We start from the raw sequence: 27576 nt of genomic DNA on the forward strand, positions 1-27576 counted from the left end.
TCTCAACGAGTTCCTCCCTATTTGTTAAAATCAAGTCCAGAACAGCTTCCCCCCTAGTAGCTTTCTCAACCTTCTGAAATAAAAAGTTGTCTCCAATGCAGTCCAAGAATTTGTTGGATAGTCTGTGCCCCGCTGTGTTATTTTCCCAACATATATCCGGATAGTTGAAGTCCCCCATCACCACCAAATCTTGGGCTTTGGATGATTTTGTTAGTTGCTTAAAAAAAGCCTCATCCACCTCTTCCACCTGGTTAGGTGGCCTGTAGTAGACTCCTAGCATGACATCTCCCTTGTTTTTTACCCCTTTTAGCCTAACCCAGAGACTCTCAACACTTCCGTCTCCTATGTCCATCTCTACCTCAGTCCAAGTGTGTACATTTTTAATATATAAGGCAACACCTCCCGAGATGAAATGTCAGGGCGACAGATGGGCGCCTCCGTCCCCCTCAGCAGAGAGTCTCCGACCACCACTACCCTACGTTTCCTATTCGCAGTGGTGGCAGCAGACCTCCCAGCCTTAGGGGTACGAGGCTTCTCCTCCTTTACTGTAGGGAGTGATTCCTTCTTTCCTGTATCAAGAAGAGCATAACGGTTACCTATTACCACGGCAGGAGGGTTCGGAGCGGGGGTGGAGCACTGCTTGCTGCCAGAAGTAACCAGCTGCCAGTGTCCACCCTGAGCCATTTCCTCCTCCACCAGTGGTGTATCAGTAGTCCTGTGTACTGGGACAGCTACCTCAGCTGTCTCCACATGGACACTGTTGAGGAATTGCTCATGGATTCGGATGCTCCTCAACCTAGCCACCTCCTCCTGTAGCTCTCCCACCTGCTGCCTGAGAGATTCCACCAGCAGGCACCTCTCACATTGGATGGTCCCCCCAGCCTGGATATCAGTAAGTGGAAATTGCAAGTTACAGTCTCTGCAAAACCACACCAGGATCTGGGTAGAAGCATCCATGCTCAGGCACTTTGTCTGGCTACAGGCACAGGTGGAGGAGACAGAAGCAGTGCTGGCACAGGTGTTGCGGGTCTTCCTAACCATCGTAAGCCTCCCTCTGTCAAACTCCCATCTGCAGCCCCGTCCACTGAAAGCGTTGTTTAAGCAAGAGGTTTTGAATGTAGTTGGTTTATAGGTATTAAGGGGAATAAAGAGAAAACAGATAGAACCAGCAAGGGACCCTCGCCCCCTTCCTGCTCCCTTCCAAACTCCCTTGCGAAACTCCCTGTTAGCAGCCCCTGTTCGCAAAAGCTCCCTGGTCGCTTGTGCGCTGCTTTATAAAGCCCTGGCTTTCATATTCACAGAGATCTGTTTCAATCAGCATGGAACATGACCAGTTCCCAGAAATGTGGAACACTTTTATTGATTTTCAGTGTTATTTTGTTAAGGTGGCTTTTTTTTTTAACCAAGAAGACAAGACAAATGTCTAAAAGTATTGCTATACTTTGGGGAAATCTTGAAGTTATGGGACCATGTACTATAACTGCCACTTTTCAAATACCATTGCCACAAAAAGCAGCTGGGCTCTGACAAGGTAGCTGTTTTCTGCTACTTGCCTCATTGGCAAGGCAGCATAGCTACATTGGCTCTTTGGTGCTAACACTAATTTGTATTACCATAGTGCCTACGAGCTGACCACGTTGTGCTAGGGTACTGCACAAACACAGAACAGAAAGACAGTCCCTGCCATAGAGAGCTTACAATCTAAGTATAAAACAAGAGACAACAGGTGGATACAGACAGACAGTACAAGGAAACAATGAGACAATATGGGTCAGCATGGAAAGCAGTGGTCTCAGTATGACCTAACCATTGATTTGGTCGGTAAAGCAAATGGTTCCCAAACAGGTGGGAGCAGATCTGAGTCGGAAGGTGCTATTTTTGTACAATCACTTGAATACACTTTAGAGAGGTTTAATTTTACAGCAAGTGTGGTTTTGTACCTGACAATATACATTTGACTGTTTACTGTTGCAGTGTTTTAATTACACGGTACAACTGATATCAGATACAACAGTACTGAGTGAGTTTATTGCTTATGTAGTTTGCGTATATTGTTACGCTATTTGAAACATCAGTAGTTTTTCATTCTTGAGGGGAAGGCTGTTTTAGAAAGAAAGCAAGGGAGGGTCATCTTTAGTTATTGCAGATCACTCTTGTGATGTTGATTTGAGAAGGAACATTAAATCAACTTTAATGGTAAAAACTTGAATGAAGAACAGAAAACAACAAATACCAAAAAACACCAGTAATTTAAATCAGTTATTGCTGAATTATTTTTCTCTAGCCTCATTGAAACACTGGAGTTTCTAGAACTGAATGCTCAGAACAACTTTTATTTTGTGCATTTGACAATACGTTGTGGATGGTCACTTTCCCCTGTTGTTCGTATGGATCGTACACAGAGAGAGAGGAACACCCAAAAAGGGATTGTAAAATCACAAAAACTGGCACAAGGGGACTGAGGGGCCAGTGTAAACACTGACTAGATTAAGTTGACAGTGCCTCTGTAATAAGGTAGAATAATCTGCCAGTGTGAGAACAAAGTTATATTTACTCAAGCAAAGCACATTGTTTAATTCTACTGTTTGCTTATGGAAATGGAGTTTTAGTGGAAATGGAGTTTTAGTGTATTTGCGAATTCCCTTCTTAGCTGTAGCAGGATTAGGGGTAGTGCAAGCTTTGAGGGGCGACCCCACCAACCCTTCACATAGCCTTTTGGGACCAGTTGGAGGAGCTAGAGGGTAAGTCAGTCTTCTGATCCCATTCTGTCTCCATCGAGACAGCCAATGAGGGTGTTCATTCTGATACAGACACTTGTCTATTGGCTACTTTATGTAGGCCAAACAGCCATCACATAGTAACAAATGTCATTGCTAACCTGACCAGCTGGGTATCTCTAACCTGCCGACATGCCAGGTGCAGCACCCATCCTTACTGCCACTGTGGTGTGTTTGTACAGTTCATAACCAGTGGAGATTTCTGGGAGTTTGGAAACTGTGGTGTAGGCTGTTCTTTACAAGTCCAGTTCTGTCATTTGTTCCCTAGGATTCTGTGGTCTCGGAGCGGGATTATGAAAGCTTGGTTATGATGCGGATGCGCCAAGCAGCTGAGCGACAGCAGCTGATCGAGCAGCTCAAACGGGAAGACGAGGAAGAGTCACATACATAGCATGATGGAATACACATTCTCTCCCCTATCTTTCAGCTAAAAACTTGTTTTCTTAAATTAAGTCAATAAACCTCCTCTTTTTTTTTAAACCTTGCGGGAATATTTTCTTGGCAAGTGGACAGAGCTAACACTCAGCATCCACGCAGTCCTTTGATGGAAGGGAGAGATGGCTGTCACCTAATCTAGACTTTAAAACAGTAGCTGCCGTGTAACTGAGGACCTTTTTCTGAGAGGTGCTAACAAAATGCAGCTCCCACAGATTTAAGAGTGGTAGCTGCTCAACATCTGTCAGGATTAGGTCTTGAATTTTTTACACAGGAGCAGAAGTTTTTCATATAGATTCTCCAGTCACACACATCTGACTGCTGAAAGTAGCCCATGGAAGGAAATCTCACAGTCTCTTTATATTAATTCTTTATTACTTATCAGCTACAGTAGCAATTGATCAGTACAAATCAATCCAGGAATTATATGCAGTTGGTAAGATTACACAGCCAATACCTGAAATATTCACAGGACCTTTCTCCAGTGATATACTTCTCTAAAGATATTTCAAAGACCATGTGTTACACTGGAATGGCAGTCTGAGGGCTGACCAGGACAATGTCTGCTCACACCAACCATAATCCCACTTGAGAGTCAACGTTCAAACTGTTCTCAATGCTAAGGGGAGCTTGTTCAAATAGCAAGGACCGGGTCAGTGTCTGGCAGCCTATTTTTACTGTTCCAGGGAGATTGCAACAAGTAGTCTATGCTTGACCTACTCTGAGGACTGAGCAGGGGCTGCATTTAAATGGTAGCCTCATGAGCGAGAAGATCAGTGCTTAACTTCTCCAGGGGCAAAACCAGGCTAGTGCTTGACTTCACTCAAATACTTACTGAATGGGCAAGATTAACACTTAAAGTGCTGGCATTTCCCAGACTGCCATTCAGACAAATACTTAGGAGGAGCCATCCAATCTCCAAAGGATTCATGCATGATTTACCCTTAGAATTGATTGGGCACATCTGCCTCCCCTTAGAGCTCATCTAATGGCATTGATGGTAGTTTTCCATTATGTGAAATTTTGACTATACAGCACTTCCCTTGAGTGTGCCTGGAAACTGGGACAAAAATGAATTAATGGGGAAGCTCAATGCCAGTCCTGTGCTAGATGATCCACAGCAATGTCTTGTCCAGGTGGAACACTACAGTCTTCCATGCTACTCCTTGTGGAGGCACCAAACCAGGGTCTGGCCCACCCCTGTCATGCTGACCACTCGGTAGCCATATTTCTCCAGCTTGTCCAATACAATACGGGGTGCATCATTCACGTAGTACTCCCAGCTGCAGCCAAAAAAAGAAGAAAGGAAACAAGATGGGGAGGTCGCAATGGATAGAAGAGGCACAGCTTCCCTTGCTAAAGAGACCTTGTGTCTCCAGCAAAATCAAGTTAATCCTGTGCAAGACACTGCTGTCGCCACTCTGGGATAGAGCCCACCAAATGTGCAGTGTCCTATTCTACTACATTGAGACTAACCACCACAATTTTCAAACTCCGTGAAGCAAATTTGCCCAGAATTAAAGAGCCACCTAAAATTGGAGTGTAATTGCCCAAAACCACAGTCTGATTGGGTGCCTCAGCCTTTTAGAAGATTGAGTTGTTGAACCAACTCCCACCTGTGCACTGTTGGGGCCTCATCAAAATGAGGAGAATACCTTTGCTTCCTCTTTCAGATCAGTAGCATTTTATGTCTCTTTGAAGGTCTGCTGCAGGGGACTGAAGTAGGTATTGGTTGAAGGCTCCAAAATTGAGTTTCTTAGGCAGCCAGAGTGCAGAAACACTCATAGCCGCACCGCCAAAAGGAGAGAAGAGCCCTGTTTGAAGGTGAATGCATTCTAGGCAGAACTGGTAGTTAAGGTTGCCTGCCCTTTCCCATTCTAAGAGCCTATTTTCAGTTGTTCATAACTTTGACCATTCAGGCTGAAGCTTTCTATGCTGGGTGTCTGCCTCCGGTTGAATTGCATTGGCAAGTTTTAACAAAAAGTATTCAGAGATTGCTAAGAAGGAGATGAGAAATATACACTGTTTGCTCATGTTAAAAAATATTCTTAGTTTATGTGAGAAGCTCTGGTGCCCCCATGGTTTGCAACCAGGGCTTGAAATTTGTCAGAGGGAAGCCTTTTTCTGTTCTCATGAAGATTCCCAACTCTGGCCAAGTGGAGCCTATGAAAAATCTGAGTTCACACTGGCTCAGTAGACATACTAGAGTTTTGCAGCTAAATTGTCTGAAGATTGTCTGCACTGAGTATGCTCCAACCCAGAGCAGAGCAGGACTATCCTTGCAATTGATTTTCCGGGTTGGTAATGGTAACAGAAGCAAGGAGACTGTGCTCTCAAATGCAGAGGGGACAAGGGCCAGAATGGGGTGGGCGGCGACAGGAGTAGGTTGGGATAAGGAGCCTGTGGGGTGGAGACTGGGAATGAAAAGGGTTGTGTGGGGAGACAGACTGGACAAGGGGCCCTGTGGGGACTGGCTTGTTCATCCAACCTGTGCACTGAATGAGGTAGGTATTCTTGGGAGGGAGGGAGTATGATACTATAATTAGACTGTATCATAATGTATATGCACAAGGGGCTTAATAAAGGTTGGACAGACAACCCTAATTCTGGCATTTCCTAACATAAGTACTGGACTTTGCACCCTTAATAATGTTCTTTTACTATAGTTTTTTGGATGTGATACATATATAAACTGATTGGAAAAGCTACCTAGTTATCTGCCAGGATATGACCATACCAGCCGATATGCTGATAATGATTGGAGCTATGGGGTCAGAGTTAAAGCTGTTTGTGGAATCTTAATTATAAATTTCCTGACTTCCAGACACTAAAAAACCCCAAAGTTGCTAAAGTTGAGGTTGCAAAATATCACTGGAGTGGGGGGAGGGTATTTTTAAAATATAATAATGGTGAGATGTGAGAGCTTGCTGAATTTTATTTCTTCTGACACACTACACTTTGTTATAATTATAGGTGTGGTGTAAAGATATGTATTACAACTGCTTTTGAACTTAATACTTCCCATAAGAGGCTTTCAACATGCTTTTTAAGTGTCAGTTTAGGCTCACATGTTGAGGTAAGTAAATATTATTCCCATTATGCAAGTGAAGGAACTGAAGCAGGGAAGTTTTGTACTTGAGCAAGTTGGTGGTGAGCCAGGATCAGAACCCCGGTTGGACTCCTTGTCCTGTGCCTTAGTCACAAGACCCTTAGTTGTTCAGACAAAAGACATGTCATATTTGACTTAAGGATTTGGTCATCAGTGTTTGTAACCTGTCTGAAATAGTGTGGATTGGCTGTCAGAATTTACAAATTCCTCCTTTCCAGTTAAAAGCCAGCAGGGAGAAATATAACTTCAGCAGACACCATGAAGAGCTTAAACCCTGAGCTTACCAAATTCTGGTAACCTCTGATGCATCCTGAAGAATTCCCTTCCAAAACAATAGTGACAGGCACTGCAATATGGCATGAATGCGCCAAATTGGGAGATTCTAACCTAAATGATCCGAAGGCTCGAGCTGGAAAAAAATAGTTGCGGTGCTCTCCCAAGCTCAGCTTGCTGGGGACACCAAAATGAAACTCTCAGGTGCCTGTGCAGATGTTCAAAATAGGATCACATGTGCTCGGTTGGGCTCTTCTGGTTTGGGATTTGGATAAAACCTGGAGCAGGGCTATATTAAGAAATAGGCACAATAGACACATGATTTGGACTCAGCCTCCCAGCCCTGTGGTGAAGGCAGAATCTGAGCTCTCATTTATTTATTAAAAAAAAAAAAAAGTGCTATCCTTCATAGTTACAAAAAAAAAGCCTGGAACTGTGACCCACCTGTAACTGATGCAGTGACATCTGCTTGAGTCTGCAGGCCGCCTCCAGCAGCACAGCAGTCACAAGAAGCAAAGCTGTCTGGCCCTACACCTACCACCAAAGATGACCAGACCCCTATTGTCTGGGGAAGTGGCTTAGATGCCCTGCTGGCAGTGCAGTGTTGGCTCTCCGCTTACTGGGGCTCAGATCTCCTCTCAGCTCCTCTCCACACGTCAGACTGGGGGTGGGAAAAGATGGTGGTTCTAAAATGAAATGCCACTCACAGTAGATTGTGCAGCTCTGTACAATGTGATCATCCCTCTTTCTTACATGCAGTGAAATAGTTAATTTTAGTGTTATAATTAGGCACCTGAGTTAACACGAATTCAGGCACAATTCACCTCCCTTAGAGCTTTTATTTCAGGCTCTCTGCAAACTCAGACCTACATGCATTGGTTTGTGACTGAGTTTCGGGCTTATAATAAAATGCTGGTTATACAGCTTAATTATGGAATCACTATTGTGGACCCAGAACACAATGAAATCCAACCATTGTGAAGCTTCATTTACAATGAGGTAGACAGAAACTCCCTGAGTTGCTTGGAGATAAGCTTTGCTCTTTCTATAGTAAAGTTTCATGTCATTCTAAACAGGTTCTGCTGGGCTAATGCCCTTGGAATGCAGCAACTGTCCTCAGCGGGAGTGAGCTGCTGCATTCCAAGGGGGTTATTTTCTTCACACTCCCCGTCTCCTCTTGCTCAACCCCAGCAGTGGGAGGAGGCAGCAAGGAGCTGCTGCTCTTCGCTGTGGCCATCAAGGACTATCCTGTACACAAGCCATCCTAGCAAATGGGTGGGGTGAGAATTAGCTTGCGCTATTTACAAAACACCTACTAGCCTGAAGCAGATACAAAATATGAGGGGCAAGAGGTGGGTCCTGGGACCAACTCTCTGGTGGGAAGCCCAGCCCCACACTGCGGGACAGGAATAGATTCTGGGATTGCTATCAGATGCTGTACCTCAGTCATTATTTGCTTTTGCAACTGGTTCTGACTAGTAGGTGTCTTACAAATTTGAAGCTCCTCCCCAGCTACTGGGAATGACAAGGATATTTCTGGTGTTATTCCTTCTTTAAAAACAAACAAACAAAAAACCTGGTGGTGATTGCAGCAGTGAGGTAGGGATGCACCCACTGCTTTACCATAAGCCTCCTTTTTTCTGGGGTCCTCTTCCCCCATGCATTACTCGACTGCGTGCCCCTGTTCATAGCCCTGTGGCAGCAGCACAAAAAAATGAATTTCTTGACAATCTCATTGCCACCTAGTGGTTTTGAATAGCAGCATGAAACTGATTAGAGACTTGTAAATTCCACTCTGTTGCCACTAATTAGGCTAAACTATGGGACAGAAGAGGCACTAGAACTGTGTCTTCAAATGCAGGAAGACAGCACTGGATTGATTTATGTTTGGAAGGCTCTCTTCAACCACAAGGACTCGAACTTTTTCTTCCCCAACTGAGAAACAGGGGGAAATGAGTAGGGCTCCTTCTGTGTAATTAATGCTGGGTTTTTTTTCTCCTCCACCACGCAAAGATGGAGGTGGACTCCAGTCAGCAGAGAGATCTAATAGCTTCTCCTCCACTGTTTTAATGATTTTTTTCAAAGAGAAAAAAAAAAGTGTTAGTCTCTAAGGTGCCACAAGTACTCCTGTTCTTTTTTCAAAGAGAAATAAGCAGATCAAGTAAGAATGGATTTTGGATGCAAACAACATGTCAGAAACACAAGTTATACTAAAGTGGAAGGTGGTGTCAAAATCAATGCAAGCAGAAAAATAATACACCGGGACCTAGAGAAACTAGAACTATGGACAGAAAACAGCATTAAAAACTCCAGTTGGAAAAATACAAACTAATATGTAGGGGGTAGGGGGAGGACTGGAAATTCACTGCCCACTGAAGTCAATGGAAAGGCTCCTATGGATTTCAATAGTCACCGGTTCAGGCACTCAAAAGGGACACCTGGACAACAGCAATGCAGAGAGTGGCTAAACGGTGTCAGCTTGCAATGGACTCTAGCAGCGAAAGAGGCCAGGAACCAAATCAGGGAGCCAGGAAGTGAGTCATTCTCGATGCAGCTCTGGTGAAACTGCACTTGGATTATTGTATTCAGTTCTGGGGACCTGAGTACCAGAAATATTAATGACTGGCAGGAGTTCAGATAACAGCAACAAAATGATTAGGGGTCTGGATAAGGGATTGAATCATGAGGAAAGATTGAAAAGCGAACTCTGTCTAGCTTGGTTGAGCTAGGAGAAGGAAGGTGTGCACCATGATAAGCACCTAAAGATATTTGGAGACTAAACAGCAAGGACATTAGGGTGGTAAAATGGGAACATCCCTACAGAAAAAGGAAAGTTGTAAGCTTAGCATCAAGAAATGCTTCCTGGCAATGAGATATAATAGTACTGTAGACAGTGACTTGCTGCGGCAGCATCTTAGGCAAGTCACTTCGCTCCTCTGTGCCTCAATTTCTACCACTTACATCCTGGGGATAGACACACTGTGGCTATGTCTACACTGCAATAAAATACCTACGGCTGACCTGTGTCACCTGACTCGGGATTGCAGGGCACAGGCAGCAGAGTTGTAAAACTGCAGTTTAGCTATTTAGGCTCAGGGTAGAGCCAAGCTCTGAGACCCTCCCCCATTGTGAGGTCCCAGAGCCCAGTCTCCAGCCCAAGCCCAAATTTCTGCACTGCAGTTTTATAGCCCAGCAGCCCGAGTCAGCTGACACGGGCCAGCTGCAGGTGTTTTATTGCAGTGTAGACATAGCCTTGCTGATCTTTGAGACTGACAAATGAAAAATGCAATATAAATATTATTTGCCGTGTAGCTGTAGCCATGTTGGTCCCAGGATATTAGAGAGACAAAGTGGGTGAGGTAATATATTTTATTGGACCAACTTATGTTGGTGTAAGGGACAAGCTTTTGAGCTTCACAGGGCTCTTCTTCAGGTATGGGCCCTTTCCACCAATAAAAGATCACTACCTTGCCTCTCTCATATAAATATTGTTTTTGTTGTTGTTTTGTTTTAAACAGGAAACTAAGAGGCAGTGCAAACTTTATACAAGGCTAACAGCTAAGAAGAGTTCCCAAGTTCTAATCCTAACTCTGCTGCTAGTTTGCTAGGTGGCCTTTGGTAAGTCACTTTGGTGCCTAAACACCTTTAAAAATCTGACCCTAAATCCCAATGATTTCAGTGGGAGTCAGGCACCTAAATACATTAAAAATACCTGACACTTAACTCTATGTGCCTCAGTTTCTCCATCTGCAAAGAGCTGGTCAAATTAACTGGAAAGTTTTGCAAAGCAGGCCCATTATGGATAAAGTCTATTAACTGAGAGTCAGGCTGATGACCCTGTTCTTTTGAGGAAAGAAACTGGACATAAAGGGATGTTCTCTGGATCCACTGCAATGTTTGTTGAGAGACAGGCTTCAGGGTAACAGCCTCATTGACAGAAACACCAGTTTCATTACAGTATACTACTACATCTGTCTTAATGAGACAGACTGGAGGGGTGTTAATGGGCTATTTCACCTCGGGCCACTTCACCTTGAATGGTCCCTTGAAATATGTGTTTACTTATGCTAAACAATCTGTGCCACCTTGCATTTAGCAGTGACACTCTGAGTACCTTTCCCAGACCCGAAGAGGAGCCCTGTGGAAGCTCGAAAACTTGTCTCTCTAACCAAAAGAAGATGGTCCAGTAAAAAATATTACCTCACCCACCTTGTCTCTTCAATGAGAAACTTCAGGAGTGAGACAAGAAAACTGCCCGTGCTAGATAGAGGGAGGGGTAACTGACAAAGGATTTGAGACGGTGAGGAGGGGGAAGCGGAGAGAGAAGTAGCACAGAAATACTTACAAATGGTTCCCCAGCATGTTCCTCTTAATGGCACCCAGGTAGTCCATCAGATGTTGATCAGAATGTTCATCTCCAACCATTGTGGGTCCAACTTCCTGCAGAAGGAAATTTAAAATTCAGCAGATGAGAAAAAATACCATAGTCCGTGCATTTCTTCATCCCAACTTTCAAGGGACAGGTTAAACAGAGAAGAAATAAAAAGCCCAAAGAGCAAACCCTTGCAATGTGAGGGAGGGTATGTTCCCCACCCACATCCACGAGAAATGTGAGACTTTGAGGGGAAGCTTATTTCTTGCACTTGTTTGTCAAGTTACACTCCTGCTACCAGGATCACAAGCAGCACATCTAGGAAGGAGAACTACTGCGAAGGAGATGGAGAGGAGAATCTGTTGTAGGTGAGCAGGAGAGATCATGTTTACTGGAAACCTCTTTGTTCTCTAAAGCCTGGTCTACACTACAAAGTTTGGTCAACGTAAGCCACATTGTGTCGACCTAATAATGCATGTGTCTATGCTTAAATTTGTCTCCCACCAATGTAAGTGCCCCATTATAGCTACACAGTAACATCACCACCACGAGTGGCATTGAGCCATGGTTGATGTACTGAGATCAGTGCACTGCCAGTGAAGACATTGCATTACTATGTCGACCTTAACAGTCCTCCAGCAGCTGTCACAGAATGCCAGACACTGACTGCTGTGGTCATAACTGTGAAATCCATTGCCCAGGGGTAACAGAGACCAGAAGGCCCCCGCCCCCTTTTAAAGCCCTGCAAATTTTTGAAATGCCTTTTCCTGATTGTCCTTCTTGGCAAGCACACCTCTAGTTGCTCTCCATTGTTGTGTGCAACCACCTAGCTGATCATGCCAGCTACGCACTCCAGCTTGGAGTAAACAGGAGATATTGGACCTTCGAGGCCTGTGGGAAGAAGAGCTTGTGTGTACAAGCACAACTATGGATCAGCTGTAGAAATGTGGACATCTACGAGCAGATTGCACGGGAGATGCCGAAGGGTACAGCAGGGATCAGCAGCAGTGCTGTGTGAAAGCGAAGGAACTGTGGCAGGCGTGTCAGAAGGCATGGGAGGCCAGCAGTCGATCCAGTGGAGAGCCTCAGACTTGCTGCTTTTACAAAGGCTGCATGACATGCTTGGCAGAGACCCCACCACCACCTACAAACCACCATGGAAACCTCTGAGGAGCCCAAGTTACAGTCCCTGGCATAAACAGCAAGGATGAGTAGAAGGTGGAGGAGGATGGGGGACATGCGACCAGAGGGTCCAGCTATGCCGTGATCCAGCACCTATTTGAGACTCCATTGCAGCCCAGTCAATCTTGGCCGTTGAACATAGGCGAGCCCAATGCAGGGGAAGGAACTTCCGGTAAGTGTAATTGTATTTCCCATCACATGGCACCCCAAACTTAACAGGACACAACTATCAACTGTTCATTAATTTACTCATACTAGAAGAGGTATAGGTACAACAGAGGTATAGTTATCTGCTTGTCATTCCCCTGTAGTGTCCCTTGCTTATGTCCCTTGAATCCTCCTGAGAGATCTCAATGAAACTTCCATGGAGGTACTCTGCAATCCTCTGTCAAAGGTTTCCAGAGATGGCAACCTTATTGCTCCCTCTGCAGTAGGACACTTTCCCACGCCAGTCAGTGCTAATTTCGGCAGGCACCATTACAGCATGCAGGCTAACAGCATGTGGGCCTGGACAGCTTCGGGACATCAGCAGCAGCTGTGCTCTCTGTAACTTTGTTAGCCTCAGGAGTGAGATCTCAACTAAAATCATCACCGCCTGTGGGAAATGGTGCCAGTATTCAGTGCTCTTGGCCTACACTCAGTTTCATGCAACCAAGCAATTGCCTCCTCATTTCCCTCACTTCTAGCAGGCCATAGTCAATATCGCTGGCGCTGTGAGTGGCACCGTGCACAAGCATTCCAAAGCAGAAATGTCAGCAAGCACGTCTTGTGTAATACTTTAGGGGAGAAAAAGAAGGGAGTTCTGAACCTTAACTTTTACCTTCCATTGTGACTATACTGACAACAGTGCCTTTTGTGTTTTAGCTGCAGCTGCGCATATTGCAGACTGTATGGAGAAGAAAGGGCCAGGAGTCCCAGCAGGAAAAGGAGAGGGAGATGCACCAGGACATAATAGGGCTTCTCCAGCAGCAAGCCCAAATGCTGCAAACTCTTGTGGACCTACAGGTTCACCAATCCCGAGCTCCCCTCCTTTTGCAGTCCCTGGAGATCTCCATTGCAGCACCTCCCTACTCACCCCCTCGACACATAGCATCAGGGGGGCCATTAAGGACAACCATAGCTTCACACCTATTGGCCTGTGAGAGCCACAGCTGCTGTATGTTTAGGTAAAATGGACATTACAGTTCTTTCCCCTTGTTAAGTTCTGTTCCATTAATTTATTAAGTTTTCAATGTATTTGCTTTTAAATTGCACAGGTTTTTCTTTGCACTGATTTTGTTACCGAATAAAATTTATTATTTGGAAAACAATTTATCTTTATTGGTTCACAATATATGCTGCAGAGTGCCTAGCACCCACTTACTTGATACTCATAGGCTCAGTAACAAACAGTGTAATAATCATAAATGTACAGCAGACACCACAGAATTACTCGATGCATTGTCAGTGTTATATTCACACATGCACACCAAGCACCACACAATTCCTAACAGGCCCCAAAACAGCAGACCAGGTAGAGAGCACAGTACACCACAGCACATTACTGTGTCTCTGTTAAAGTGCTCTTTCAAAGCCTCCCTAAGCCATAAAGCTCCATATTGAGCTCTTCTAATAGCCCTTGTGTCTGGCTGTTCAAACTCAGCAAATGGCCCGCCCATCTCCATCTCCACCCCAGCAACTTTTCCCCTTTACTTCACAAATATTATGCAGGACGCAGAAGGCAGCTATAGTCATTGGGATGCCTTTTTCACTGAGATCTAATCTTGTGAATAAAAAGCGCCAGCATCCCTTCAATCTACCAAAAGTTTATTCAACTGTCATTCTGCATCTGCTGAACCAGTAGCTGAATCTTTTCCTGCTGCTGTCGAGGTGGCTGGTGTACAGCTTCATGAGCCAGAGGTAGGCCGGGTCCCCCAGGACCACTACTGGAATTTCAACATTGTCAATAATAATCCACTAGTCAAGAAAGAAAGTCCCTGCTTGTAGCTTTCTGAACAATCCTGTCTTCTTGAAGATGGGAGCGTCATGCACCTTCCCTGACCAGCCAACACTGATGTTGGTGAAGCATCCCTGGTGATCCACCTACACTTGCATAACCACAGAAAAGTACCTCTTTCTCTTTTTTATGTATTTTGTGGCAAGGTGGTCTGGTGCCAAAATAGGGAAATGTGTGCCATCTATTGCTCTACCGCAGTTCGGGAACCCCATAGCTGCAAATCCATCCACTATGTCCTGCACATTGCCAAGAGTCACAGTCCTGCGTAGCAGCAGATGATTAATGGCCCTGCACACTCGCATGACAATGGCCCCCACAGTGAATTTTCTAATTCCAAAATGATTTCCCACTGACTGGTAGCAATTGAGCATTGCAAGCTTCCACAGTGTGATTGCCACTCATTTCTCCAATGCAGCTCCCATTTTGATGTCCTGAACTGGAGGGCTGGGGCGAGCTCAACACACAGATCTAGGAATGTGGAATTGCACAATCGAAAATTCTGCAGTCACTGCTTGTCATCCCAAGCCTACATTACAATGTAATCTCACCAGTCAGTGCTCATTTCTCGGGCCAAGAACGGGCACTCCCCCATCTGCAGCTGCTCTGTGAATGCCATCAACAACCTTGAATTGGTTCTCGCTATGTCCCACAGCAATCTGACCTCCAGGCAATCGTCATGTTCCCTGATGATTTGGTTATTCTCGCAGCTCTGCTAATACCAGAGGATCGTGCATCCTGTGCTTGCAACATGTATGACAATAGTGCAGAGCTGTACAGACTCCATGCTTCTGTCCAAGATGGCGGACAGCAAGGAGCATGATGCAGGTTCATGGAATTTTTAAAAAGGCATGAAAATTTTGGGATATAGATGACATTATGGGATGGAGACAGTTGCATGCTGGGAAGTTGACCCCTGGTTCCCAGGCACCCCTTTGTGACTTGTTTCTGCCCCACCACACATTGCCAAAACTTCCCAAAAAACAGTGCACTGGACGGTGACAGGATGCATACTGGGATACTATCCATGGTGCAGTGACTGTGTATTGACAAAAGCCCTCCTGGTGAGTACGTGCACTGCCAACACAAGGAGCCAAGGATGCATGCGCACAAGCGATATACTAACTGTGGAGGCTTTATGCCAATGTAACTTATGTTGACCAAAGTTTGTAGTGTAGACACTCAGAGTATGCCTACACTGCAAATAAAAACCCGCGGCTCGCCCGTGCCAGCTGACTCGGGCTCGCAGGGCTCAGGCAATTTAATTGCAGTGTAGATGTTTGGGCTCAGGCTGGTGCCTGGACTCTAGGACCCTGCAAAGTGGGAGGGTCCCAGCGCTCAGGCTGCAGCCCTAGCCCAAACATCTACACTGCAATTAAATAGCCCCTTAGCACGAGCTCCGAGAGGCAAGGGTCAGCCAGCGTTTGGCCTCTGATGTTGTTTGCCCACGTAAGCACTTCCTACAGGACACAGGAGCTGCCTCCTCTCACAATGGGAGTGTGAGCCTTAAGCATATTGCTCTAGCAGAGCCCTCTGCTGGCTGAACAGGGAGAGGTGCTGATGGAGTTCCAGAAAGATCCTTCTTCCAGAGGAATTCTCTAGCAGATAAATGTGGTTTCATGAAATGAGAAGAAGATGCTGGTGACCATCTCTGGGAATAACCAGGTACAGAGAAATGCCAATGAAATGTAAAGTGTTTGTTGGCATGTACCCTTTAAAGCGAAGAAAAGCAAATGGGATGGAGGTAGGAAGACAGAGGTGTAAGTCATTTGAGTGTTTACATTGTGCCATATATATCCCAACTGCTTGTATTAAAAAGCATTTACACAGTGCTACAAATGTGTCATTTTACAGAACATTCTCTGCCCCCAAAGAACTTCCAAAACCAAGGTCCTAATTATACTGTAATGTATAAGGTTGGGGGCTAGATTAAAAGATGGTAGCCTTGGATACAATCAGAACACGGGTCAGTCTTACAACATGGATGAGACCAAACCATGTTTTACCTTGTTCCTGAATTATACTATGGCTCTGGGCTTTTGCATGGCCGTTACCAGACTATACTGATTACGGTTAAAACAGTTAGTTCCCATTTACACTGTAAGAATGAACTGTGTTTTAACTATGTCTGGGGACAACAGTCTTGTATCAGAGTCCTCCAACATAATAGAAATTACAGGGCTAACAGGAACTAAAGACAACACACAGGTCAACAGTACAGGTAAGGGGGAGAGGAGAGTGCATTTGATGAGGAAAGGACGACTCGAGAACAAGGCCCCTCAAACACCTAATACTCTGCCTGTCTATAGCACTTCCAGACACAGAACTCAGAATGCTTTACGGCCATTAATTTTTTAATCTTCACAACACGTGTGAGGTAGTCAATTATCACCCCTACTCAGGGTGGATTGATTTAAATCAAGGCAATTTAAATCAGCGATTTAAATCATCAAGTGGAAAGCCTTGATTTAAAAAACTGATTTTAATAAACTCTTCCATTTGTGCTTCAGTTATTTTCTAAAGAAAGGTGCATTCTCATTCATTGATATAACCATTAAAACATAAAATCATAAGACTGGAAGGAACCTTGAGAGGTCATCTAGTCCAGCCCCCTGCACTCATGGCAGGACAAGTGTTATCTAGACCATCCCTGACCGGTGTTTGTCTAACCTGCTCTGAAAAATCTCCAAATCTCACATGTTGATTTATAACTAAATAGAGCCTTTACACTGGATTTGTTACATCTTTTTGCTACCTTGGAGGGTACACTATAACTACAGACATTTATACAAGCAATTATATAGCTTCATATTTTCAGATTCTTATTTATTAATTGTACATTTTTAGTATGTTTGAAAATGGTGAATGACATTTCTTTTATTTACTAGATAATTCATTTTTTGCTCATGATTTGTGTCACACTGCATTAGCGTGGTAACTGGAATTTAATTAAACACACAAAACAGCAGATGCCATTTATTTTTATTAAGCAAAATAAGCCCTTAATAGAGTATACGAACTATTGTGCCATACTTATGAAGCTTGAGCTCAAAAGTTGGATGTTTTCCCCTGATTCTTTATATTAAAAAAGTCTTTAACTGAAGGTTTCTGATATAAGCTCATGGATTCAGCATATTTTACTTTTATGTAAATATTGAGACATTATCCTAAGTTTTGTATTTTGTATTAAATTCAGATTTAATTTTAAACTGGTTTATTTTTAAAAAGAAAAAAATTATTTAAATAAAGTTAAAAAATCCAATTTAAGTTAAAAAAATTCTATTTTTTTATTTTTTCAACAACAAAAAAATTATTTTTATCCACCTTGGCCCTATTTTTAAAGAAACGGAGGTACAGTGTCTAAGTGACTTGTGTGAAGCCACAGAGTGAGAATCCAGTAATCCTGGCTCCTTGTCCCCTATTTGACAGAGCATTATGAACTGCTACAACTGGGCATGGAGGTCGGGTGCTGTATCCAAGAGGAGTCTCCCCCACATGTTCTGGAACCTAGTACAGCCATCACCAGACCATAGGCACCAAAATGCAATAGTTAAAAACTCATTTTAACTACTTAGACTTAGTTAAGAAGAGCATGAGGGTAAAATTGGCATTGAGTCAAAGGATTTTACTGCACCAGGCAAACAGGAAATGTTTGCTCTTCCTCATCACGGGTCAATTACATTTCTGGCTGGCTGTATGGTAGAGCTGGCAGTGGATAGAAAGTAGCAGCAGAAAGTAGTCTTCTCTGGAGCCCGCAAGGTTGAAGGAGCAAGAAAATATGATTATTTTGTTTTTACAAGAGAGATGAATGTTGGAGCCCAGAAGTTCCATGGAATTTCAGAAGGGGAGAACCAGGGGTGGCTCAGAGGGGATGAAACAATCCCAAACAGTCTAGAAGTACAGACTCAGGGCCTGATCTTGCTCCTACTGAAGTCAATGGCAGTTTTTCCATTTTTCCCTTGACTTCATAGACGGTAAGTTATATGGGCTTGTGGTGCCCGTGCGCCACCAATATTCAGGAAGGTGGGCCCGGTTCCACCAATGTTTAGGCCTATACACCTCTAGCCCAATATAATACAACCCGATATAACACAAATTCAGATGTAACGCAGTAAAGCAGCGCTCCAAGGGGGTGGGGCTGTGCAATCCGGCGGATGAAAGCAAGTTCGATATAATGCAGTTTCACCTATAACGCGGTAAGATTTTTTGGCTCCCGAGGACAGCGTTCTATTGGGGTAGAGGTGTATTTTCAGAGCCATCCCGTCCGTAGGACGGACCGGGGCAACCGCCCCAGGCCCCACGCTTTGGGGGGCCCTGCACTTCAGGGGGATGCGGAGTCCATGGCAGCCTGAGGAGTTAGCAGTGGGCCTGGCGCCAGCAGCAGCAAGTGACCCAGACAGCTCCACTCCACCTCGCCTCTTCCCGTCCCTGCTCCACCCAGCCCTCACTCCACCCCTTCCCTCAAAGCCCCGCCCCCCTCTTCCTGCCCCTGCTCCACCCCCTCCCCACCCCCATCCTACCCCTTCCCCCAAGACCCCATTCCACCTCTTTCTGGCTTCCGCCCCCTCCCCCGAGCAATGCCAGGAGCTGGCTGGGCGGAGCAGGCTGGGGCCGGGTCACTTGCTGCTGCCAGCGCCAGGTCTCCTGCTAACCACCCAGGCCACCCTGGACCAGGGCCGGCTCCAGGCACGAGCCAAGCAAGCTCGTGCTTGAGGCAGCAGATTCTACAGGGCGGCATTCCGTCCAATCCTAGGGTGGCACGGCCGCCTTTTTTTTTTTTTGGTTTGCCACTCCAGCCACCCTGTAGGGGGCGGCGACGCGGAGGAGGGGAGCGCCCTGCTGGGAGCGGGCTATGCGCTCCGTCTGCCCCAGCCGGTGCCAGGTCTGCAGCAAGCCCGGCAGCCCACGTCCTTCCCTCCCCACCGACCTTCAATTCACCTGCAGGCGGGAGCAACATGGAGCCCTCCCGGCAGGCGGCGCAGCGGGAGGGGCTGAGTGGCGAGCGCCCCGGCTGAAGGAAGCCCTGGCCGCCCCCCTTCTCTCTCTCCCCCCTGCTCGCCGGGACACGTCTGCAGCACAGGAAGTCCCGCTAGCCAGCACGGCCAGGGGAGGCAGCTGCGAGCCGCCAAGTAAGTGGCACCGAAAGTTTGCACCCTGGCTCCGGCCGCCCTGCACATTTTTTTTTTTTCCCCCTTCGCTGCTCCAGCCATCCCGCATGGGTTTTTTTTGTTTGTTTGTTTTGTTTTTTATTTTGCTTGGGGTGGCAAAAAAGCCAGAGCCGGCCCTGCCCTGGACCCCGCATCCCCCTGAAGCATGGGGCCCCCAAAGCGCAGGGCCCAGGGCGATTGCCCTGGTCTGTCCTATGTATGGGACGGCTATGCTTGGACCCGTTCTGGGCACCACCAAAAATTATACAAACCTGGCGCCCTTGGGAGGAGCTGTCTCTCAGGTCTAGTCTACACTAGAAAAGGTTTGCTGATCTAGCTATACTGGAATACCCTCCTAGTGTAGATGCAGCTTGTAGCTGGCAAAAGAGTGCTTTGGCTGCTATAGCTTATACCTCTGCTCTGAATGGAATAAGCTATTGTGCCAAAAGCACTTGTTTGCCAGTATAACTGCATCTACACTAGGATATAAAAGTATTGTAAAAAAAAATAAAAATAAACCACACACACACACCTCTCTGATAGACATTACTATACTGGCAAGTTTTAAGTGTAGACCTGGCCTTAGTGCCAGAGACGAGAGGGGTTATGCCGAGGAAATAGCAAGGCCTGTGAACAGGAAAGGAACGGAGCCTGGAGAACTTGTATTGATTTCCATGAACTAACCTTAGGGACACATCACGTACTTGCTGTTCCTGGAACGTGTTCTCAGTGTGATGGTGGGCAAGGGCACGATTATGCGAGCCTGTTACAGAAGCAAACAAACTAGCAGCCCGAAGCAGTGCACCTTGACCCACTACTGGCTTAGCAATGAAATTACCGGACAGTAGAGGCAGCTAAGTCCAGCGCAGTGGCAGCATGACTTACATACAGGACTATGGGAACACAGCACAGCAACGATAGCAGAGGACTTGTGCATAGCCAGCCACCCCAATGTAACCTCTGACAGTAAGGGGTTATTAATATGAGGTCAGTCCTCTGCCCCATAGTGCTCATCCATTAACACAGCAACTGTGACAATGCATGTTTCTTAAATCAACAAAGTCTCTATAATAAGAGCAGAGCTCTAGCACTAGATAGTACGTAAAGCAATTTACTAACAGTTCTGTTCACTAATATTTAAAAAGCAAATCAAACACACATTTTAGACAGTTGTGTGACACACAGAGTCATTCTATCCATGGCAGGGAATCCTTAGTTCTGCAACCACGGGATAAACTGCATTTTTAAAATATACATTATTTTGAGCACCTCACCTACATCTTGGCCAGTAATCTCAGCTGGACCTATTTTCCAACATTCCAAACCACGGAGCAGCTTCCAAAAAGCTACCATACAAAGAACAAAAATCTGGCACAGCAAAGGCAGCCATGCCACCCTCCTGGCCATTGCCAATGTGGACCAGGTGAAAGCAGGATTTTTTTTTTTAAACGTACATTAGTCCACTACTGATTTCAGTTGTTGTTTCACTTGTGGACCAATGACAATTTTAAGCTCTATAACATTTGCTATATCCCACTGAAGCGCTGAGATCCCAAACTCTCCAATGACACATCAGAGGACCCAATCCTGCAATTGGATCCACTGGAGTGGACTTCTGTGCCATGCAGAGACCCATTGATTCCAAGGGAACTCTAAGACAGGACAGGAGTTTGCCCACAGCGATCCAACTGCAGGACTAAGGCCAGTATTTGTAACTAGCTCTGAGGATTTATGAACTGTAGACATGAACACTGTGACTATGTGACACACACACATTTATTTTCCTACCATCCAAAGCTTATCTGTGGTAACTAAGGTAACCTGGCCATGCAGACACAGAGATATGAAAATCCATACCAATAAAACTTTTAAAAGCACTGGAAATAGCAAGTATTATATTGAATTATAAACAAGATGAGATGGTGTGTTGCTATTTGGGATCATTTACATAACCTGTGAAGGGTTAAAGCATCTACCCCAAACCCATTACAGTAAACAGGGAAGTCTTTATTCCACTACACACCATCATGTTTTCTTGCTGTATATAACATACACGCACAGTTTCAGGAAGGTGAGTAATAGGAGCAGTTCTTCCACTACCTAAGTTTGTATTTTTTTACAGAACTCCTGACCGCGGGTTAATTTGTTTCACAGTCGAGTTCTTCCTATTGCAAAAATCACATCCTCATATTCTGGACTTCAGTCAAAATTTACAAGTCTCCCCTTTAAAAAATAAAGAAAACAAAACAACTCTTTTGCCTGCTACTTAGACTTTATGCAGACAGCACCTGAAACTCTGTTAGCAATCACTGTGTTTCCTGAGCTGTGTGAACCAATGTTTTTGTCCTGTACATGACTAGATTAGACAAGCAGGCTATAGACTAGTTGGGAGTGCCCAGAGCACAGTTGTCAGAAAAACATCCCGTTCCACAGTAACTATGCTGTAACTATGTTAGCAACCATATTTAAACATGGTTTCAACTGTATTGTTGCATGTTCAACATGTGTAACCTGGTCAGACTTCCTATTTCCCTCGACACGGCCATCAGGGAGAGGAGTGGAGGCAGGACTATTTGCAGGGAATGGTGAAAATCGATGGTGAAGGCGGCCACATGTGCTGGTTTGTTGGATGGCAGGACAATTCCTTCTCAGACACACTCAGGCTCTTACAGCTAGTTTCCTTTTGCCCCCCTAAATTACCTCTGAGCTATGGACTATGTTTCTTCCTATGCAGTCAGAGCCCTCTAAGCACTTGCCAACACTAGACTTTTGTAACTGATTGCCAGTTAACTCACAGTACAGAAGTCTAGCATAGACATACCCTGAATGATGCCCATATGAGATACCCAGGAAAGGGAGAGGGCAGTCCGTTGGGGTTTTTCCTCTCCAAGTTCCAATCAGTGCCCCAGAGACAGTTATCTGGCTAAGTGCAAGACTCTTTAAGAGTAAACCATGTATCCTGGGAAAGGGGAGGGAATTTATCAAGCCCGGAACAAGTGTCAAAACACAACCAGGTAACACATGCCAGGATCTACCTGACAGCAAAGAGAACAGTCAAGGACTATATTAGCCGCACAAGTAGGCAACAGTATAGCACACCCCTATTGGAGGGTGGAAAGTCAGCTGTCACCCAGCTGTTTGCAGAAGGTACCTACACAGCTGGACAACAGTACTATGCATTGCACTCCTGGAATGGAGGGTGAGAAGGGAATCAGCCGCCATCCAGCTGTTTGCAAAAACACTATTTACCTCCAAAGCTGGGCAGCTGTATCTCAATACTACAGGAGCAATTCAGGTGTCATCCAGCTGTTCTTAAAATACATTAAAATCTCTGTACAGCTAGGCAACGGTACTATACATGGCACTTTGGAATTAAATTTGGGAGGAAGGAATCAGCTGTCACCCAGATGTTTGCAAAGGTACTAAGTTACCTGCACAGCTGGACAGTAGTACATCGCACCCCTAGAGAGGGGAAATCAAGTGCCATCCAGCTGTTTGTAAATTCAAACACAAACAAATCGTCAAGCCTGGATTTTATACCCGCCACCAGAGCACCAGACATAAAGAAAACCATGAGCTGGAAATAAACCAGGCAGCGTGTCAGAAACATCAGTGCACGCTAATGAGAAGCAGCTGCCACCAGGGACAAGAGTAGGACCAGGAGAGAGCGAGAGCGCGCGATCCCCTCCGGAGTGCACTTGGTGCTGCCACAAACCCCGAGTGAAGCCAGAACTCGCCCTGCTGCCATGATTCAAACCACGGAAGTCGTTCCCGGCCCTGCCCCTCTACGCCTGTATTTCTCAATAATCTCCAGCTCCCTCCCTTCCTGGGGACGGGAGAATTGATACAGGCTGGGCTTCTCTGGAGGGGGAAGGAAGGGCTCGGTCCGGATCCCGTTAAACCAGGCACTGGCATGCCCGCTAGGAAGGCGGAACACCGGCCCCAGAGGGAGAGGGGTGCAAGCATGGAGAGGGTCCTGCCACATCCCCCTCCCCCATGCACCCGCAGCGCACACTCACCATGCGGATCTGCGTGCTGATGAGAACGTAGGGCATGATCCCGGCTACCCCCGGCACCAAGGTGGAGTCTATTGCCCACCGCTCCTGCTCGGAGTCTGGCTCTGCCTCCAGCCACAGCTTAGCCTCCCACACGTGACATCCTGCCCATCCGCGGCCACACCCCCGCCTGGGGCAGCCTATAGCCCGAGGGGACGTCTGGGTGCACCTTAGCGGTGGGAGCAGCGTAGGGCCATTACCTTTCCCCTCGTGCTGCCGGGGATTCTCCCAGGGGTTGCTGCGCTCAGTGCCTGGCTGCAAAGACAGCAGACGGTTCCTGCAGCGTACCTGAGAGAGCCTCGCAGGGGCGTTTGCGAGGAGGGCTGCTTAGTGTGTTGCTGCCAAGCTGGGGCACAGAGCTCTCCAAAGGGCATGGGGGAGCCTGGTCACGTCTGCGGACAAGGCCTAAAAGCAGAGGGCTGGGTGGACGGCAGGCCAGAGAGGGCATGGGGAGTCAGTCCATGGAAAGTTTTGAAACCCAGGAGGGCTGCCTTGCATTGGATACAGAGATAGTTAGGGAGCTGGTGTAGCTAGAGAAGGCGAGGGTCCTGCTTTGCGAGGCTTGATTTATTGTACTTTCCCCTCTCTATTTGCATCCACCAAAGGGAACCAGAAAAAAACAACACTCATCCAACAATGCACTGTACTTGGTGTAAATGTCAACCTGCCCAGACTGCCTCCCTAGGGATATCCTCCCATCAACCTCTAGGCACACTAATAACAGGACTGTAACAGGACACTTCCCTCTCTTTGCTCCAAACTAGGCCGTAATACTACTTCTAACGGAGGAATTAAATCTTGACTCAAAAGCACTTATAGACCTGAACACCAGACAGTCTCAGGAATTGTTCAAGTGCCTCCTGCTAACAGCCCCAATGGACTTTGCAGAACTTAACTGTAATGGTCCTCTGGAAAATAAAAGGAAGGGAAGCAGAAGGTGGAGCTAAAATATTCACCTCTGTGTAAGTCAGAATATCATGATTTCCCTAACAAAGAAGCTGGGAGTGGGGTGATATTGCATCCAGTGCAACCTTAGGAGTGTGTAATGCTGGTTAAGGAGTGAGTATACGCAGGACCCCCTGGAGATGCAATAATAATAGAACCTAACTTTTGCCCTCTCCTGGGGGGTGAATGACCCCACTGATGCAAGGGATTGCAAATTCCATCCCCTTGTGCCAATGGGGTGAATATAGCCCTTGGGCTGTAGTATTTCCCAGAGGTATGATGAGCAATTATGTTAACAGAATATAGATATTCTGTGGGTACAACAGAGTGATTGAATATCACAGTAGCATTTTATATGGTCAGAGTTTTGTACAAACAGTAATGAATTCTCACCACACCCCAGGGAGGGAGGGAAATAGTAATATCCCCATTTTACAGAGGGAGAGACTGAGACATAGAGGATTGATGTGACTGACTAAGATTGTGTAACAAGGCAAAGTCAGAGACAAGTGGAGAGCTCAGGAGTTCCTAGTCTCCACTCTTATGCTCAGTTCATGGCTACACCAGACAGTATCTAACCATAATTTGTGAGCCGACAGACCAAGCATGTCTCACAAATAATGTATCTGTTGTTTGATGGTGGAAAGTTGTAGATTCCACCACATCACTGGCTGCTGGATAACTCCTGCAAGGTTGTTGATGTTGGATCAAGAGGAGGATGGTGGCTTAAGTGTGGACAATGAAGAGGGATTGAAGAGATCAAAATCCAGTAAGCAAAATCCCTAAAAGTGAACTTGGGCTTGCTATTGCATTAGCCCCAGATGCCATTGAGTAAGTATGTCATAAAAAAGCCAATTTGATGCACAGACCCAGGAGTTATCATACTGGATAAGACCAATGATTCAGCTAGTGCAGAGTCTATCTCCAACATTTGTCAGTCTCAGCTGCTACAAAGGAAAGGGGAAGACCCCTGAAAGTGGGCAATTATGGATAACCTGCCCATAGAGGAAATTTCTCCCTAATCCTTTCAGACAGGGTATGTCTACACTTGGAGCTGGGAGTGTGATTCCCAGTTCATCAAGCTAGCACACTAAAAATAGAGTGTAGCCACGGCAGCATGAGCAGTGGGATGGGCTAGCGGCCCAGAGTATGTACCTACAGTCTTGGATGGTACATATATAGGGCAGCTAGCCCATCTCACCGCTCATTCTGCCGTGGCTGAGACTATGCTAGGGTCTTGTATGGGTATGTACTTGGGGCGGCTAACCCCTCCTGGCATTCATGCTGCTGCAGCCACATTTTTGGCACCCTAGCTCATGGAGCTAGTGCCAATATGTCTCCTTGAGCTGGGAATCACACCGAGCTCCAAATGTAGACATGCCTTAGAGGCTGGCTTTTGGCCTAAAGCATGGGGGTTTATAGTCCTTCCAGGCTTTGGGGGATTCTCTTTTTAATAACAATCCACAAAAACATTTGCTCCTTTACAAAAAAATAAAGGAGATGATTTATAAGAGGCTCCAAGGAAATGGCTACTGGAGACAGAAAACAGCTCTTTGAGATCCTGCCAGGTAAAAACCTCACAGAGTGAAAAACAGGAGATGGCTAGAGCCAATGGTTCCGCACAGATTTTTCTTGGGATTCTTTATCCAAATGCTCTGACTACAGATTGATTTTCTTTGGTCACTATTTATTATTGTTTCCCCTGCCTTGAGATAGGGAACTGTAAGAGATTTGAGAGAAAAACAGTTTCCGCCTAGCTTCCCTGTAGCTTCTGCAAGTACTTTTGTGTCCTTGGCTGAGATGTTACTTTGTAATGTCCTATGGCAATGGGATTAAATCAAATCAGAACCATTTAAGGGGTGAACTGTGCACTACTACAATAGAATACAAGAGGGAGGGGGGCATGTTATTTTTCATCTGGTAGTGAATGAAGAGCTACAAAGCTGTGTTAATTCAAGGCACTGACAGTTTCTCCTCTGAAACCAGCATATTCTACAGAGCTCAATCACTGGTTGTTCTAAAGCTTTGTCAGGTCCATCCTAACCCAACACTGACAATTTAAATGGAAATATTTACAGTACAAACTAAAAAAAAGATACATCTTTTATTTCTGGAAGTAATTCTATGTTAAAAAGAAACAACAACACTTTTGGATCTAAGCCCATTTTCCAAGAGAGCTTGTGTAGGTTTAAAAAATATATATTATTAATTTTGATTAATAATAATTGATTGATTTGAGAAGATGATTAGAATGCAGGCTCAGAGCCAGGATACCTGGGTTCTATTTCTAACTCTGCCACTGCCTCATCATGTTGTTTTAGATAAGTCACTCCATCTCTCTGTGTCTCTTTGCCCAGCTGTTTAAAAAAAATTGAGCTAATATTTACCCACCTCAGAGGGTTTTCATTTACTTCAGTTTTGTAAACTTCTTTGGAATCTCCAGCTGAAACTAACTAAGCAAATGTCAATTAAACACCTACAAAGTCAGTGGTTTGGTCTTTCTGGTGTTTAAACGCAAACTGTTTTGCTAAGTAATAGGTCCTGAGTGTGTTAAATCAATAGTCCAAATTCACTCTGGATGTACACCAGTTTAATTTGATCCAGCAGGTTTCTCCCCCACTCCAAAAATTAATTGTAAAATTCCATTGGGGGTGGGGGGATGAAAGGAGACTCAGGAAACAAACGGAATTAGTGGGAGAGGCTGGGCATAGAATAGGCTTATATCCCATGGTGCAGGTGAAGTCATTAAACTTCAGCACCCAGCCTAACACTTTAAAAGCTTGGGACAGTAATACACAGAACCACTGGACTTAGCAGAAAAGTATCCTGGGGAATGGATGAATTGGTTATGGAAGAGGGTACAGAGGTAACTAGGTATGTAAATATATGGCTTTATTTTAAACACACCTGTCTCCTACTTGAGGCCTTGATTCAGAACAGTACTTAAGTACAAGACACTGGGACTTAAGCATATGCTCGAGTGCTTTCCTGAATCAGGGTTGAAATATGCACAACCAATACTTCAGCATAGGGTGATCAGACAGCAAATGTGAAAAATTGGGATGGGGGTGAGGGGTAATAGGAGCCTATATAAGAAAAAGACCCAAAAATTGGGACTGTCCCTATAAAATTGGGACATCTGGTCACCCTACTTCAGCATGAGGCTAGGGAAAGAGATGCTGCTGAAAGTAGCGTGTTTGGATGAAATTTTAAATCGAAGCCTTGATCACTTGCAGTCATGAACAACCTCATGACCCTGTTTGCAAGAACAGGGATGTAAGCCTTGGC

The 27576-nt window shown here is 45.5% G+C and overlaps 2 protein-coding genes across 4 annotated transcripts in view; one reads left to right on the plus strand and one right to left on the minus strand.

Moving 5' to 3' along the window:
• Positions 1-3257, plus strand: part of DNAJC17 (DnaJ heat shock protein family (Hsp40) member C17) — a 28807-nt gene extending 25550 nt beyond the window's left edge. The window contains exon 11 of the mRNA XM_005284674.4: positions 3046-3257. Coding sequence (XP_005284731.1) covers positions 3046-3168 — 123 coding nt within the window. The 3' untranslated portion in view covers positions 3169-3257. The remainder of the gene's footprint in view (positions 1-3045) is intronic.
• A 312-nt stretch (positions 3258-3569) lies between these two features.
• The window catches only part of GCHFR (GTP cyclohydrolase I feedback regulator), a 35049-nt gene continuing 11042 nt past the window's right edge, over positions 3570-27576 (minus strand). The window contains exons 1-3 of one of the 3 annotated variants that reach the window (XM_005284673.5): positions 23308-23606; positions 10940-11034; positions 3570-4495 (exon numbers count right to left, since the gene is read on the minus strand). In XM_005284673.5, coding sequence (XP_005284730.2) covers positions 4372-4495; positions 10940-11034; positions 23308-23343 — 255 coding nt within the window. In that variant the 5' untranslated portion in view covers positions 23344-23606 and the 3' untranslated portion in view covers positions 3570-4371. Of the gene's footprint in view, positions 4496-7022; positions 7256-10939; positions 11035-23307; positions 23751-27576 lie in introns of those variants that run through there. The other 2 variants (XM_065593149.1, XM_008169922.4) reach the window with 2 other exon arrangements.

The sequence above is a fragment of the Chrysemys picta genome, chromosome 4 (assembly GCF_011386835.1).
Source record: "Chrysemys picta bellii isolate R12L10 chromosome 4, ASM1138683v2, whole genome shotgun sequence".
Taxonomy (NCBI): Eukaryota; Metazoa; Chordata; order Testudines; family Emydidae; genus Chrysemys; species Chrysemys picta.